The 15,955-nt window shown below is 37.5% G+C and overlaps 1 protein-coding gene across 6 annotated transcripts in view; it reads right to left on the bottom strand.

The window, feature by feature from the left end:
• The window catches only part of LOC137624333 (helicase domino-like), a 211,839-nt gene that overhangs the window by 45,430 nt on the left and 150,454 nt on the right, over window positions 1-15,955 (bottom strand). For 5 of the 6 annotated variants that reach the window (XM_068355013.1, XM_068355015.1, XM_068355012.1 and 2 more), the window contains 5 exons: window positions 3,064-3,099; window positions 2,728-2,887; window positions 2,000-2,520; window positions 901-1,705; window positions 321-463 (listed from right to left, as the gene is read on the bottom strand). In XM_068355013.1, the coding sequence (XP_068211114.1) occupies window positions 321-463; window positions 901-1,705; window positions 2,000-2,520; window positions 2,728-2,887; window positions 3,064-3,099 (1,665 nt within the window). The remainder of the gene's footprint in view (window positions 1-320; window positions 464-900; window positions 1,706-1,999; window positions 2,521-2,727; window positions 2,888-3,063; window positions 3,100-15,955) is intronic. The other variant, XM_068355011.1, reaches the window with a different exon arrangement.

Consider the following 15,955-nt stretch of genomic DNA (forward strand, 5'->3'; position numbering starts at 1 on the left):
AACTAAGAAGTGAGAAAGACTATGATAAACTGAAAAAGAAATGATGGTCTGCCTATCACACATTCGACCAAATAGTGAAGTCATAAAAAACACCAGGCACAAGTTTCACACTAAAAATCTGTACAGGAAAATTGACAATAGAAATAATGAAAATAAAAGTAAATTCCTATCTATGTTTTGTTTTTTAATTCTGTGGTTCCATCTCATAATGTTTAGTGCGTACCCTTTTAAATTTTGCCCAGCGTGCAATGATATTCTAATGAGATCTTAGATATGCTTTTGATGAAAAGAAAAGAGATTGAGAAACACTGGACTCTAACCTGTACTCTCTTGATGGTCTGATCAGCAGATACTACTTTTCCTTGCTGCTGATGCTGCAGGGTTAATGCTTGTCTTGCTTGCTGTGCCTGTTGCTTTAAATATTGCAGCTGTGCTGGAGTAAGGGGCCGACCTACAAAGACGCCTTTAGATAGAGAGAGATTCTATATAAAAGCAATTAGACATCACAGACACGAGGCCTTCTAAATTATACAAAATTTTGTTAGTATATATTATCATTCAGAACTCCTACTTCCCATTGGGAAGTGAAGTTTTTATTTATTTAGTCTATAAAGAATACTATATAGCTAATAAGAAAAAATAAGCAATTGGTGAACTAAACTAAATAGTCCTTACAGACTTAAACCAACACATTTTTCACCTAGTTTCAATGGACAATAATTTTATGTCTTGACAATTTACATAACCTTTAAAAAATATTCATATAGTTTCCATATACAGTACATCACATCTAAATAATATTAGTAATTAATATTTTACTATTAAAAAAACATTACAACAATTAACAAAGGACAGAAACAAATTGATACAAGAACAAAACAAATGACCAATGAACTTTACCTTTCTGATTAGATGATGGTGTTGCCAATGTTGCAGTTATTTTAGCATTATTTAACTGAGCAGGTGTAAGACTCGCCACAGTCACAACAGTTCCAGGAGTTCGTACCTGGAGTTCTTGTAGTGACAAAGTTGGTCTACCCGCAGTAGCACTCCCTGTGGTTCCCACTGCTGTTCTTACACCACTAAGTATAGCTGCTGCTGCTGTGGAAGTTGCTGGAGTAGAAGCAGATGTTGTAGCAGTAACAGTAGCTACTGTCATAGCTGTGCCTTGACTTAAAACAACAGATGTGGCTACTTTTGTTGTTAATCCAGAGCTTACTACCTGCTGAACTGCACTACTGCCAACAACTGATACCTGCTGTTGAGCTTGTTGTCCTTGCTGTTGCTGAGTTGCTTGTGTTTGGGACTGACTTTGAGTCTGTTGTTGTACATGATGTTGTAACTGGTTGGCAGTTATTTGAGCCTGTTGCAACTGAAGTTGCTGTTGTTGTTGAAGTAATTTCTGTTGTTGCGCCAGTTCAGCTGCAGCCTGTGATTTTTGCTTGGCCCTTTGTATTCGTTCGGCAAGATTTGCAGCAACTTGACCAGGATTAAGTGGATTATCGTACTGGATGCCAGATTCTAAAAGAACCTGAGCATGTTTTGGGTTTTTATGAGTTGAATTAATAAGAGGGGGTTTAGTAGTAGGTGTGCGTTTAATGGCTATACTCTTGATGGTTTCAAATCGGGAAGAATAAAGGCCTGAGTATGTACTGTTGTTATCCTCTTTGAAAAGATGCGATGTCCGCATTGGTCGCGAATTCTTCTGAAAAAAGAAAAAAAAAAACGGATTATGACAAAATGCAGACTGCATTTGATACTCTACTTTTGTTGGAAAAATGTGTAACACAAATTTTAATGTATTCTGTATACAACCACTTTAAATGCACCTGTACTTCAGATGACTGATGATTTTTCATTTCTTAAACTAAAATACCCTAATATGAAAAACTAAATTTAATATCAATATTGAACAGTAGAAAAATATCTTTCATCATGATCTCAACACAACTTAGGAACTTTTTACTCTAGTACTACATAGCAAAACATTAATACGTACATGTAAGGGTTTTGAAAGGATACCAGACTTCTGCTTCTTGGAAATCTTTTTGGTAGGTGTGTCAGGAGGCAATTTACCTTCTTCTCGAGGTAAAATGGTACTCTCATATCTTGCTCGGCAATGGCGAGCAGATCGGAAACAGCGAGAGACTGAATTAACCAAGTCAGCAACTAGGTCCCAATTGGGCGTATGTCCAGGAGATAAAACTAATAGATTTATTGGTAGTTCAACTTGCAAGTGTTGCTGTAATGCCTGCACTACAGCCCAGTCTTCATTTACTGTCCATTCGGGAGCATTTTCAGGCTCTGCTACAGGTGGTTTGGTTAGCAGTGAAGGCTTTAAACCTGGTAAGGGAATGCTAGGTCTAACAATACCTCTGTATTTTTGATGTTTCAAAGCTTGACGAATCTTGACAATAGCAGGAGATGGGCGGTCAAAGAGTGACCTTGGTGCATATACTGCATCTTCACGTCGATGCTTTTGGACCCGACGGAGACCAACAGTTTCATCACTTGCTAAGGCTAAATGAAAATTGAAAATCGACAGTTAATAAAATAATACATTTTTCCTTAACCTGTAGAAAAAATTATATCAAAAGACGATAGATATTTCCTAACACAGAATTTGTCTTGCTTGAATTAATATATATTAAATACTAATATAGTATAGTAATACAATACTTTGGAATATAATATAATGGCACTCTGGCAATAGGAAATATAACTCACCCCCCGTTCCTGGTTCAATTTTAATCCTTTTGTGCTCTTTCTTGATGTAGAATGGTGGAAGAGCAGATTCAGGCATGATGCTGGGGTCATACCAGAATCCAAGGGAATGATCAATATATAGGTCATTTTCATCTCTTGGAGGCGTAGGCGGATGCCAAATCTTAAAAATAGAAAAATTATGGAAATACTGTCAAAAAAAAAAATATATATATACAGTATATATATATATAAAACTCACACTGTTGCAGAACTACACAATATCCTATTACAGTACTATATAAGGAGTACAGTATATCCCATTTACATTTAAATAGGTAAAAGATATAAAATACATACCGGCATCTCCTCTCTCCCACATAATGACAACCACATCTGTAAAAAGAAAAAAAAAATTAAGCCTTTATTTAAACTGATAAAGCTTATCCCCTCAATTCTAAAAATATAGTTTTTTGATAAAATTGAATTTTTTTTTATACAAACCCAACATTTACATTACTGCATCCTCCAGTCCTAAATAATCCATACAAATTCATATGATGACATTCTGTTGGCTGTATAAAGGTACTGCTGTGAATGAATCTCAATGACACTTGTATATCCAGCCAGCAGAAGTCTTACTTTTAGTGCAGTTTGGGATATAGCTGTGAGAAATTAGCAATGTTTGGAGGCAGGGCATTTGATGTAAATGGGGAGTTTATATTGAAAAACTTGTTTTGGAAATCAAATTTCTTCTAGTTTATTTCTTTAAATAAACCAAAACTGACATATGAACCACATTCATAGTTTTATATATCCCATTGTCATCATTATGTAGTTTAACCATACTTATAAATTCCAATCGCAGACTTTGAATATCCCTCACATTGTTATTAGAAAGCTAGTAGGGTCTTGTCACTTTTTCTCACCTAAAACTACTACCAATGAAATAAGAGTAATGCAAAAGCTGTATTCTCATTAGCTCAACTACCAAATCAAAATGGGATAAGTTATTTGAGGGACTCTTGATCATAAAAACAAAAGCCCATTTAAACTGGACTAGAGTGGTAGAAATAGTGTTATTCAATAATGTAATAATTTGTTAAAGGTATTTAGCCTTGTACTACTTGGCAATATTAAAATTAGGACTTGTTAATAAAAGAGGCCCCCTAACATTCATTAAGAAATGAACACGTTCAAATTATTAGCTGCAAAAGAAGTATTTAGGGAATTCTGGACCTGCTAATCTGAATAATCACCCAATTATACCTAAATATCAAAGGAGGAAAAGAGATTTAGCTTAAATTTACTTCAATTCAATGAATAACTTTAATGACGCAAAATTTTACTGCTTGGGACATTAGAAGACCCCAAATTTGGGTATAAATGAGTGATGAAGTGAAGAAATAACACCTGCTCCAGCTAAATGCATTGGCCCCAGGGACTGTGGAGACATGGGGGTTCCGTACATTAGCCAGACCTGATTACCGGGTTATCTGGGGACATGAGTTGCAGGACCGTGACACAGGGTATGACCCTGGCCCAGGCCCCATACATCAGGCCCTGAGGGGATGAAAAACAGGGCCGTCACACCTGGTTATCGGGGGTAGCCGGGGACTTGAGCTGCCACCTTGGGGGGGGGGGGGGGAGACAAGATATGGGTGGGACCCATTAGGGTGCAATACAATGGCCCTTGATAGAGAGAGGTGTCAAGAGGAACTCATCCTTACACTTAGGGAGGAGTGGATTTCTTTGATTGATTGATTGATTGAAAGTTTTCTGGCATCCTGACATCTAAGGTCATTGACGCCGATAGCATTTATTATATATGAAAAATAAAAGAGAATTCAATTAAAACCATAAAAGTTAAGAAGTCATTACAATAGTTAAATAGTTTTCAGAAGACCTGCTTCTGAAATAAATCTAAAAATTCCGCTCGCATAGTGTGACACGTTATGTCCAAGAATCTTGGCAAGGATGAACATGCCATCCTCACCTCAAGCCTCAAACAGATATCTATTTCTTAAGTTAGTAAAATTAGGGCATTTGGTCAACAAATGCCTCACTGTTAAAGGTACTAAACAGTCCTCACAATACGGTTGGTGTTGGGCCTTCAGCAGAAACTCGTGTGTCAACCGTGTGTGACCAATACGGAGATGACAAAGAGTCGTCTCCCATTTTCGGGGTATCATGTTATACCTCCAAGGTGATATGATATTTGTTACTTCCCTCATTTCATTGCCATCTTGACTATCCCAGTGCTGTTACCATTTATTACAAACCAATTTCTTGATGTAAGGTAGGAAATCATTACAGGGAATGGGATACCTCCTTGATAGCAACTCGGATGCCGCATTCTTCGCCCGTAACCTCTTCCTCTTCTTTGTAGAAGAAATGTCAGAAACAGAGTTCAATGCTAAAGAGGATGAAGAGGAAGAGCAAGCTCTGCAAGCAGAGGTGTCAAAGTCTCAGCGACTATTCTCAACAACGCTCTCCTGATGAGAAAAACCTCAGGGGTTGCTTCAGCAGGAACCACAACACTGCAGACACTTGACATAAGGGAGGGGTAAGCACATACTGGCTGGCCTGGTATACAATGCAATTTCTTTGTCTAATTCCAACAAGAACCTGCATCAACTGTGTAGCATTTGTTAGGGTCAGGTATGTTCCCTTGAAGTGCAGTAAACTACTCTGTCCACCAGGATATCTCTCTTACCCAATGATACAGTACTAACTGAGGACAAAAATTTACAAGAATTGTTCTTAGTTTTGCAAAGGATTCAAGCTTCTCCTCAGCTTTAGACCATTCAACCTAAGAACTTGGCCACAGTTGAAGAATTACTCAATTTAAATAATGTTCAGGTAATTTTCCCCAACTCGCAACACTTGCTCGTGGTACCTATTCCACTTCCAGTGACTCACTAACTCGCTCGACTCTAGCTCTTTTCTACTTGTAAAAGGAGTACAGTACTTGGATTAGACAAAGTAGTACTTGTTCACCAATTTCCAAAAGCAAATGGAGAAGACTTTCCATCACTTAATTGACAACATTCTGCTGCCATCCATAAATCTTGAAGAGAAGGTTCTCCTTTTCCCCAGCAAAATTGCATCATTATATGAAGCTAAAATATTCTATTCAGCTTTAGTTAAAATATTCACAGCTGTGTCTGAAATACTCATTCTCTTCAGATGCAGTTGAAAGAAGTTTTGGCTGCGGACTACAGGATTGTGAAGTCATCCAGTCATGCTTTTGGCTGAGGTTCATAAGCATATATTTTGAAAGGAAGATACTTATATACCTCATAGGGAAATCTCTTTATCGATTTATCAATTTGAAAGTAGGGAGCCCGCTTATTGGATTTCAAAGTCAGAAAAATCTTGTTCCCTAATGACATAACATACCATATACATATTTCATAGGGCCAAGGGGGGTCTTTCTAAATCTACAGCCCTTTTTTCCTCGCATCACAGGCAAGAAGATGAGATTACAGGATCACAGTGGTTTATTTGAGGGAATCATGGAAGAACCATACTTGAAACCTTGTACCTATAAAGAAGCGCTCTAAATACTGGCCTTCTAGTAGTCTTCTCATAGTCTCTTGGGATTAGTGTGCTATCCTCAGATCATTCTCTACAATGGCTGTGACCCTCTACCAGTGACTAAATGCCAGTCATCTTCATTCAGGCAGAGGATAAAAATTTGCAAATCATGCCACGATTCACTTAGTAACAATGTTATTGCAAATAACCTGTAGTAGTCAGGATCTTCCTTTAGAACTGATATTTCATGTAGAAGTTTCCAAGGCTTGACCATTATTGCTGACTAGGTCCTTGAACACAATTTGGCAACCAGTTCCAACCACAGAACCATTAACAAGTCTCTCAAGACAGCAGCTTGGAGAGTACACAGCCTCATGCCTACTTTTTATTATTATTATTACTTGCTAAGCTACAGCCCTAGTTGGAAAAGCAGGATGCTATAGGCCCAGGGGCTCCAACAGGGAAAATAGCTGTGAGGAAAGGGAACAAGGAAAAATAAAATATTTTAAGAAGAGCAACAATATTAAAATAAATATCACTTTATAAACTATAGAAACTTTAACAAAACAAGAGGAAGAGAAATAAGATATAAGATAGAACAGTGTGCCCGAGTGTACCCTCAAGCTTAAATTCAGATGTTTACTCTTTTGCCAAATTTGGCATGACCAAGGCAACACTGCACAAGTTTTAGAACTTCCAACCTTTATCCATAATAGTATGCCTTCTCAACACCTACAACTATAATGCTTTAAGAGTTCTCTACGATGGGAGAATCTTAATTGCATTTACAAAATTACAAAGGAACCTGCACACACTTGATATATATAAAGCTATTCCGTTAAGTTTTAGAGTTGAATGTTTTTCAACAAAAGGAGCATGCAATATTCGATTTAAGTGAGAAGGGTATTGATCCAATTATAATGGCTCTATTCTAATGTCAACTGAAATTTTTATGTCCTTGAGGCAGCAACAGATGCTTGTATCTGCTACTATAAGGCACATATTAGTACTTTCTCAAGACTTTGAGATCAGTAAATTTAACATGGGTTCTTCAAATCACAGAAATGTCATGTTAACATTTTGAGAAGGATATTCAATCAAGACGATCTGCCTTCTTAGATGGGATTTCTCCTTAACTTTGACGCTATGCCTTTTTTCCTTTATCCTACATTGAAATAATCTCTAATGCCGCATCTGGATTGGATTAGATTATAAATTTTACGGCAACTATCATGCACCGAAACAAGGGAAGTCACTATGTAAAATACAAAGAGTCAAATTATTAAAAGGAAAATATATTATAAACAAAATCGTTTGCTTTTTCTATGAGGACCTGAACACTAGTAGCCAGGTACACATGCTCTCTTGAAACATGCCAAACCCCTTAAAAATGCTGATCCATCCTTTCACCTTTGCAAAGCTTTCAACCATTTCCTCCAAGCACTGTATTTACACATTTCAATTCCTCTTATGCCACAGTACATTAATCTTTCTAAACTTTACCACACACACTGTTACATTTCTTATTTCACCTCTTTCTCTCCTCATACCATCATTGGTTTCATTTTCTCCCAAATACTGATACTGTACAAACCAAACTCTTTATTCTTCAACTACCCACAGTAACATCCACTTAATCTTCCTAGTTTTGATTGGCCACCTTACCCAAGCATACATAAACTTGCATTCAATTTTAAACCTTCACTAATCGGCAGCCTCTCTACTATCTTCATACTGAACCATCTGCAAACATCAACCAATACACACTCACTTGATTCATTAGAGGATAATGAGGCAGTATTATATGTTTATACATTTTTTAGACATAATTGTATGGTATGCCTTTCTTTCAGGCATTCGCGGCATTGAGGCACAACAGGATGATGTCGAGGATACTCTTCACCTGGCTACAGCCTCCTCCCTGAACTCACTGGTCCATAACCTGGGACAAGGTTTGCATAGCAATGAGCAGTGACGAGAACATGTCCACTCTTGTAAATATTATCAAAGCAGGTATGACAGAATTTTGCCATGAACTACCTGAACCACTACACGAATAACAATTACGCGACCAGCAGCAGAAGCAGAATCACCAGAAGGCATCTGAGGGGGGGGGGGGTGTCAATATCTGAACGAAAAAAGGGATTATAGGGAAGTGTTCCCGTGATTATGCGAATGGTGATGAACATCTCGCAACCATTTGTACACAGTGGACGGAGTAGTAACCTACAAAGACCATGTTGTGATACCACCTTCACTCAGACAAGACTGTTTGACTGCCTTTCACACTGCCCACCAAGGTGTATTATCAAAGGTAGCAAGAGCAGAGATATCTATTTTTTGGCACGGAATCACCCCCGCACTCACTACTTTCAGTAACAGCTGCAACCATTGCAATCATATGAAAACTATTTACTTGGTAAAATCTTATTATTCCTGGTAACTGGTTTGCCAATACTTTGATTTCTGAAATGAACTGTGGAAGTATAGTGATTCATCCGAGACTTATCCATGATAACAGTTCGTCTGCTTCCCGATAAAGGGATGGAGATCTTGTACTTCTTTGGTTCCTGAAGTAGGCTAAAGCCTACTATTAGAGGTTCCTGATCTTGAAGTGTCTTGAATATTGCTAGTAACTCAAGGCAATTGATGTGTGACTGTGTTTTCTGCAGGGTCCATTTCCCTGAGAGAAATAGTCCAGGGTTGCTTTCCACCATTCCTGTGATGGATCTATAAACAGAGTTAGGTCTAGAATTTTCAACCCCAAAGAATCTCCTTGTGACAAGCAACTACGATCGTCCCTCAAATTCAGTAGCAGAAGTTGGTTTATCTATTGAAGGAACAGTTACGGTGACTACTGCAGATCATTTGTCTTGTTCCAATGTGTCCAAAAATGAAATTGAAACTCTCATAAACAAACAGTCTAATGGGACTAATTTCTCTAAGGAAACAAAGGTTCCTAGAACCCTCATCCATATTTGCACTGACATGGGTTTCAATGTTATTATTTTTTGTGGCAAAAGAAGAAAGGAATTGAAACTTTTCTACAACAGAGAAATCTGTAAAGGAAATTTTGCTATTATCATTCTCATATGTAGAACCTGAGTCGGAGCCAAGAGACTCTTGACATTGACTATGATTCCCAAACTCAAATCCTCATCAGTGAATGGCTAAAAATTGGCCTATCGTCCAGGTAAAAATGACCTGTTAATTCCAGCAACCTTAAAACATTTCGATATGGGGCCATCATTTCGGTGAATATTTAGTGGGGCCGTCATGAGACTGAAACAAAAGTAGTTGAACTGATAAACCTTTGTTCCATTGAAAAATCAAAATGCGAGAATATACACTTGAGAGGTCTGACGAGAAAGTCCAATGTTTTTCTTTAAATACTCCCAGAACTCTTGAGGGTGTTTCCATTGAGAACTTTGTCAGCACTGTGAACTTAAGAGCTCGGATATCAAGAATTTGTCTCCCACTTCCCAAGCTTTTGGGGACTAGGAATAACCTTTGTAGAACACAGGGGATGGGTTAACTGTCTCTTGTATCCCACCCTTCTCTAGAAGTTTCACAATTTAGTAATTGAGCTATTGCTGCATTGGTAAGGTACCTTGGATTCAGAACCAGTTTTTTTGATAAAGGATGATTGAAGTTAGCCAGATTCAGTAGCCTTCTTTGACCACAGCTTACCAAAGAGCTGAGCTGCAGTCTTTCCCAAACAAGGAAGACAGTGGGAAAGTCTTTCCCTTATTGGAATTCAGTGGAAAGAACCGTCATATTGTTCTGCGATAAGGTTTTAGAGTTCTGTTGGCAATCCTTTCAGAACGTCTACTGCAATGAATTCTGATGCGCTATCTTTTGAACAAAAGGACGTCCTTGTTGGCGCACCTTTGTTTTAGAAATCTAGTTCGTAAACCGACTTCGAGACATCGGATTGAGTTCTGTTCTCTACTTGAGCAACTACTTTAATAATGTTAACTCCATCTAACACAGGTTCCAAAACCGGTGAGGTAATTTATTTCTGTTTTTGTGCCTATGATGCTGAACTTATCATAGATTTAATGTGACTGTGTATGTGTTGATATAACAGATAGATATCCTTCAACTAAGAAGTTGATAGCTAGTAAATTTAAATTAAGAATGAACTTCCTACAGAAGAAATAGCACTGACCACTTTTCTAAGAAGCATAAATGCACTTGCAATGCTTTCAAGGGAGAAAAATTTCATCCTTAGTCATCCAGCTATCAAAAAGAAAATTACTGATCTTTTCACTCAAATCAAAATAAGAATGTTAGGATTCTATAAAGTTTCTGAATAAATTTTCTTATATCCATTTCCTCAGAGCCAATATTAAAACAAAAGCTAAAGTTTTTCTGGAGCAGCACCTCCATTAATTCTAGCAGCAAGCCACCACTGTACAGCACATTAAAATTCTTATATGGATATGATACGTAGAATATTGCCAGTGCAGTACAAGATTTTAATGTACTGTACTATATCATCACAGCACAGTATTTTCACAGCTGTATGTATTTCACATTTTAAGAACAAGTAGTTCTTAATTTTATCATTTACTATCACAGCACAGTATTTTCAATGCTGTATGTATTTCACATTTTAAGAACTAGTTGTTCTTAATTTTATCATTTACAAGTGAAAATAAAAATCTTGTTAACATAGTCTATTATCCAAAACGACAGGGGGAGGGATCTCTATTGTAATGACCATGGATAAGACAGGTTTTTACTGTAATTAGCATTCTAAATTTCTTTTGTAGTGATGATCTACAAACTTTTGTTAACAGCAACTTGGATGACTCTATCTTTAAATGTCTTCTTACCATTATAGCAAAGATACAAGATGATAGTAATGACTCTTTTGTGCTTGTTAGTGATTTCAACATTCACTGCAGGGAATGATTAAATTGTTATTCCTACTGTGAGCTTTGGACTTTGGCTCTCAATAAGGCTGTGAGCCAATCATATGTGAGACTTTTTGGAGGACTGATAACTGCTTGGAGCTAGTATACACTGACTCCTCTAGTGTCATAACAACTATGGTTGGCTATCCAGTTGGGATGTCTGATCATGCCTTGGTATCGTTTGGTATTGTTATTAATTATGACTAAGCAGCCTGTCCCTGATGTGTTATACTCATGTAAGATATAAATCAAATCTCAAGCAGACAGGAATGGCATCTTGAGTGATCTTTTACATTTGAATTGGACAAAATAAGTGTTGAGGTTTTTGTTCTCTTGAATGAGACTACTCAACATATTTAATAGGAGTATTCCTTCTCGTATGTTAAAATAGCAAACGAAAGACAAACCCTGGTTCAATGAGGATTGTAAATATGCTTATTTGGAGAAGCAGAAGACCTATCATCTTTGGATGTGTAAAAAGACTTGGAATAACCATACAGGAAGTCCTTGGGTTACAACACTTCGCCTTTACAAATGGGATCACGTACAGTACTTAAAAAATCAGCATAACTCCGTTTGGTTTGTTAATATGATGAACTACTTGCCAATGCGGAGAGCCGCTTAACGTTATTGTTTGGCCACGTACTAGTGCGTTACACATAATTTTAGCAACAGTTCACCATCTTAGTTTACAATATGCCTTAGGGATTTAAGTGTAGCTAGTTGATTATTTGAGCTTATTTTTGCTTTGCATCATGTCTGTAAAGCATAAGGGAGACTCTTCTTATGGAAGTGCATCCAATAAGCGGAAAGCCATTACGACATATATTAAAGTGGACTTAACAAATCAAACGAAAAAAGGGGAGACATTAAAGCTTTCAAGAGGAAACTGAAGACTTTCTTATTCCAGGAGACGTATGACAGTGATGATTCAACAGTAAATGAGCAATACGTGATATGAAACGTTGAATACTCTGAACTAACAAGATATAATAACAGTGGAGGTCCTGTAGAGAGTGGGGTTCCCTGTGGGACTGGAAAAGCAGCCATCAAAGTAAAGAAAGTAAAGACCCATACCAACATAAGTCGTGTTAAGCCTTAGTCGTTCTATGGTTGCGACTATCATCAAGGATAAACATTGCCTCCTTAAGCATCTTTAAGGATCTGCCCTTATGAAGTCGACCATTATTATGAAACAACGCAGTGAAGAGGTTATTAATGCTCTCGGACGACAAGAATCAGTGGCATATCCAAGTGAGCCATATGATGATTCAGGAGAAGGCCAAGCATTTGAGAAGTATGTGGCCATTGAAGTGACTATGTTATTTCATAATAATTCTATAATAGATACCCATTAAAAGATCTAAAACTACTCGTCAGTAATAATAAACTTTACGTTATACAGAGATGTAAGGAAAATATCTACAGTATTTGATTCCTTGACACAAGAACTATTCTATAAAATATAATTTCTGAGTTATGCGATAAACAAAATAACTGATGACAAAACAAACACATTCCTGTCCTCTGAGAGAGAGAGAGAGAGAGAGAGAGAGAGAGAGAGAGAGAGAGAGAGAGAGAGAGAGAAAAATATAATTTCTGAGTTATGCGATAAACAAAAACTGATGACAAAATGACAAAACAAATAAATTCCTGTCCTCTGAGAGAGAGAGAGAGAGAGAGAGAGAGAGAGAGACTGTAATACAAATTTAGTTAATTAGACACAAAGTTTGTTTGTTCTTCTGTCATTCCACTTTACGCGTGACTGTCACTATGAACAAAGTAATTCCTGTTTTGGGTATTTCACAGGCTTGGATATACAGACTGTTCATGTAAGAACATGAAATTTTGCATAGAATGCCAATAAATGAAAATAATGACAGTACAGTAGTCTAACTTTTACCTGTGAAAAAAAAATGTGAATACTATTATGAAATATATGACATGAAAATACTATTTTGTAGAAATGATAGTTGAGAAAAAAGGAAAAAAAAAATATCGTCATGTGTCAACAACTTGCATTACTGGTAAAACATTTTGGCAAAGTTGTGGGTGGGATGGCGAACCAATTTTGAACTCGTTTGCCAACAGAAATACACTAAAATAGACCTTGCATATTCATGAATATGGACTAGAATCGCAAGTATTTCGGTTGATGGAGGGGCGAGATGTAATGATCCCTACGTCTTTAAGATAGAGGTGTTGGGGGGGTTTCAGTAATGCCTCGGGTAGGGAATGTAGCTACTGGCTAGAGAGTGGGGTAAGATTTTTACATAGTAACATAAAAAAACAGACTAAAATAGTTCTTACACAATCAGGAATAAAGGCTAGAATCCCAAAGACTGTTGTTTGGCCAGAGGAGGAGGGCCTAATATGAGAGAGGGGAGGAAATATCTTTAGTGAACTTTTCCTGTGTGTGAATTGTGTGATATACAATCATGTGCATTACTGTACTCTTTTGTAGGATAAACAAATAACTTTAATTACTGTATAATTAAAATTATCAAAACTATTATCATTATTAATTTGTATATAACTTATCTGGGTGTCACCGCCTGTATCACCAGGCATGTTTATAACGTAAAACGTCATCATAGCAAAGGGGTTAAGATGCAAGGTAAGGCTGATGTGTTGGCTGAGATTATTAGGGAAGGCAGATTTTGTGGTGAACAAGTCTTTATGTGGATAAGACAGGTTTATTTTGGAAATGTGCTGAATCAGACCTACATCGCTAGGGAGAATTGAGCAGCAGGACACAAAGTTGGCAGAGACCAACTTTGTTTCTTGGGCCACTCAAGGGGGTTTGGAGGTTTAATAAGAAGGTATAGCTAACCCTCTTGTTATTTGACTAGTTTTTCAACAACTTTGTGCCTGAGGTTGAACAGTATTGTGTTAAGGAGGGTCTATACTCTATCCCTTTCAGATGCTGCTATGGCTGGACAATGACCCTGGTAACTTGACTTACATCCCAATGTCAAGGTGGTTTACTTAGCACCTAACACTACTTCCCAGTTACAGCCTATGGACCAAGGGGTAATTGCTTCCTTGAAAGGCCTACTACCTATGTAGGTCCATTGCTATGGCTTTGGAGGCAACAGAGGAGGATATGACCCTCAAGATATTCAGGAAGTGCTAGGACATCTTTGGATGAGGTGAAGGAAACCAAAATGAATGGTGTCTGGAAGAAACTTTGATCCCAGTTGGTCAACGACTTCTTTGGCTTTGAGGATACAGTTGAGGCTGTCACCAAGAAGGTTGTTGACCTAAGCTAACAGCTGGAACTTGAGGTGATACTGATGATGTCACAGAATTCCTGGCACCCTATGTAGTTTTCTACTGAGGATCTCATTGAACTGGAGAGCCAGACGATTGCAGAAGAGAAAGACAACCGATTCCAGAGCCCTAGAAATTTACAGTAAGGAACAGGACCCCAGCTTGGAAAGTTTTAGGAAGGTGTCCAGAGGGGATCATGGATGCTTTGAGGTATTGCAAGATCTTGGAAGAGATGAGGATGCAATCCTGGCAGAAAAACCTGTGTATGCATTTCAAAAGGGTAGAGAGGTATACGCTTAAAGTCTCTACCTCTGCTACTTCATCACCTCCAGCATCTAATCCTGATTCTCCCAACTCTCCAGCACCTCATGGTGACTACAGTTACTCTTCCAGCTTCTCCAACATCCTCTATTTTCTCCTCTTAATAATCCTGTCTTACCACCACTTCCAATGCCCTTTACAATGTGCAGGACAGCCACAGGAATAATGTAATTGTTATATGTACTGTATTATTACTTATTGTCCACTAGCCCTGGATTAGTATAGCTGCACTACTGTATAGGGTAGAGTAATTCATGAATGGTAAGGGATTGTTTCTTTCTTTTTATAAAGTACCTATACAGTATGGATGTATGTGTGTACAGTATGTTATGCATATATATCAGACTTCTGACGCATTGTAAGCATGGAGCTTCTTTATAACCAGAAGACCTCCTGTATTCAGCTAAGAGCTGTTGTTCAGCGAGTTTATGCTTCAATTGAAAATGAATGCATTTAACCATAAAAGAAACCCTTTCTGGTACATCCCAGGAACACAAAGGGTGGGCTACCATTAAAAATGCACTCTTTGACATAGACCTATAAGATCCTTTACTTAAACCAGATGGCTTTGTCATTCACTGTCCAAACGATAAGGCAACACTTTTGGCTAATGTGTTTGACATAAGTGTAGTTATTGTCCTCAATTTTGTTTTTATGAGGTCAAAATAAAATGTCAGACTTTTCTGTACTATGAAATTATAACTCTCTTGATGAACCCTTATGCTTATGGAGGTGTAGACCCAAATGGTATACTTCCTTTGTTCTTTATAAAAAAACGCTGATTTCTTAGTTCGTGCATTTTTTATTTTCTAAAGTTAGCAGGAAGAGGTTTTTCGCACTTGTTAGAGATTTGGTAATGTTATACTCCACTACATAAATATGTTTGTGGTAGCTGTAGCCCTGTGGATTGCTGTCCAATTTCCATGACTCTCATATTTAAAAGTTTTCTAATGTTTTAAGGAAAAACATCTAAATAGGTAAGCTGAAGGTAATCATCTGTTCCCTAGTTTGCAATTTGGATTTGCATAGGTCTTGGAGCATGTGATGTATAATTTTTTGCTGTAAAGAAATCCCTTGATTGTTGAAGTTCATATGATTGGCCTTGATTTTAGAGCTGCCTTTGACTGTGTTAATCATGAGGTCCTTGTTTTCAAACTCAAACTGTTGGGAATAGGTGCATCTTTTCTTAGCATCAT

Source organism: Palaemon carinicauda, chromosome 31 (assembly GCF_036898095.1).
Source record: "Palaemon carinicauda isolate YSFRI2023 chromosome 31, ASM3689809v2, whole genome shotgun sequence".
Taxonomy (NCBI): domain Eukaryota; kingdom Metazoa; phylum Arthropoda; class Malacostraca; order Decapoda; family Palaemonidae; genus Palaemon; species Palaemon carinicauda.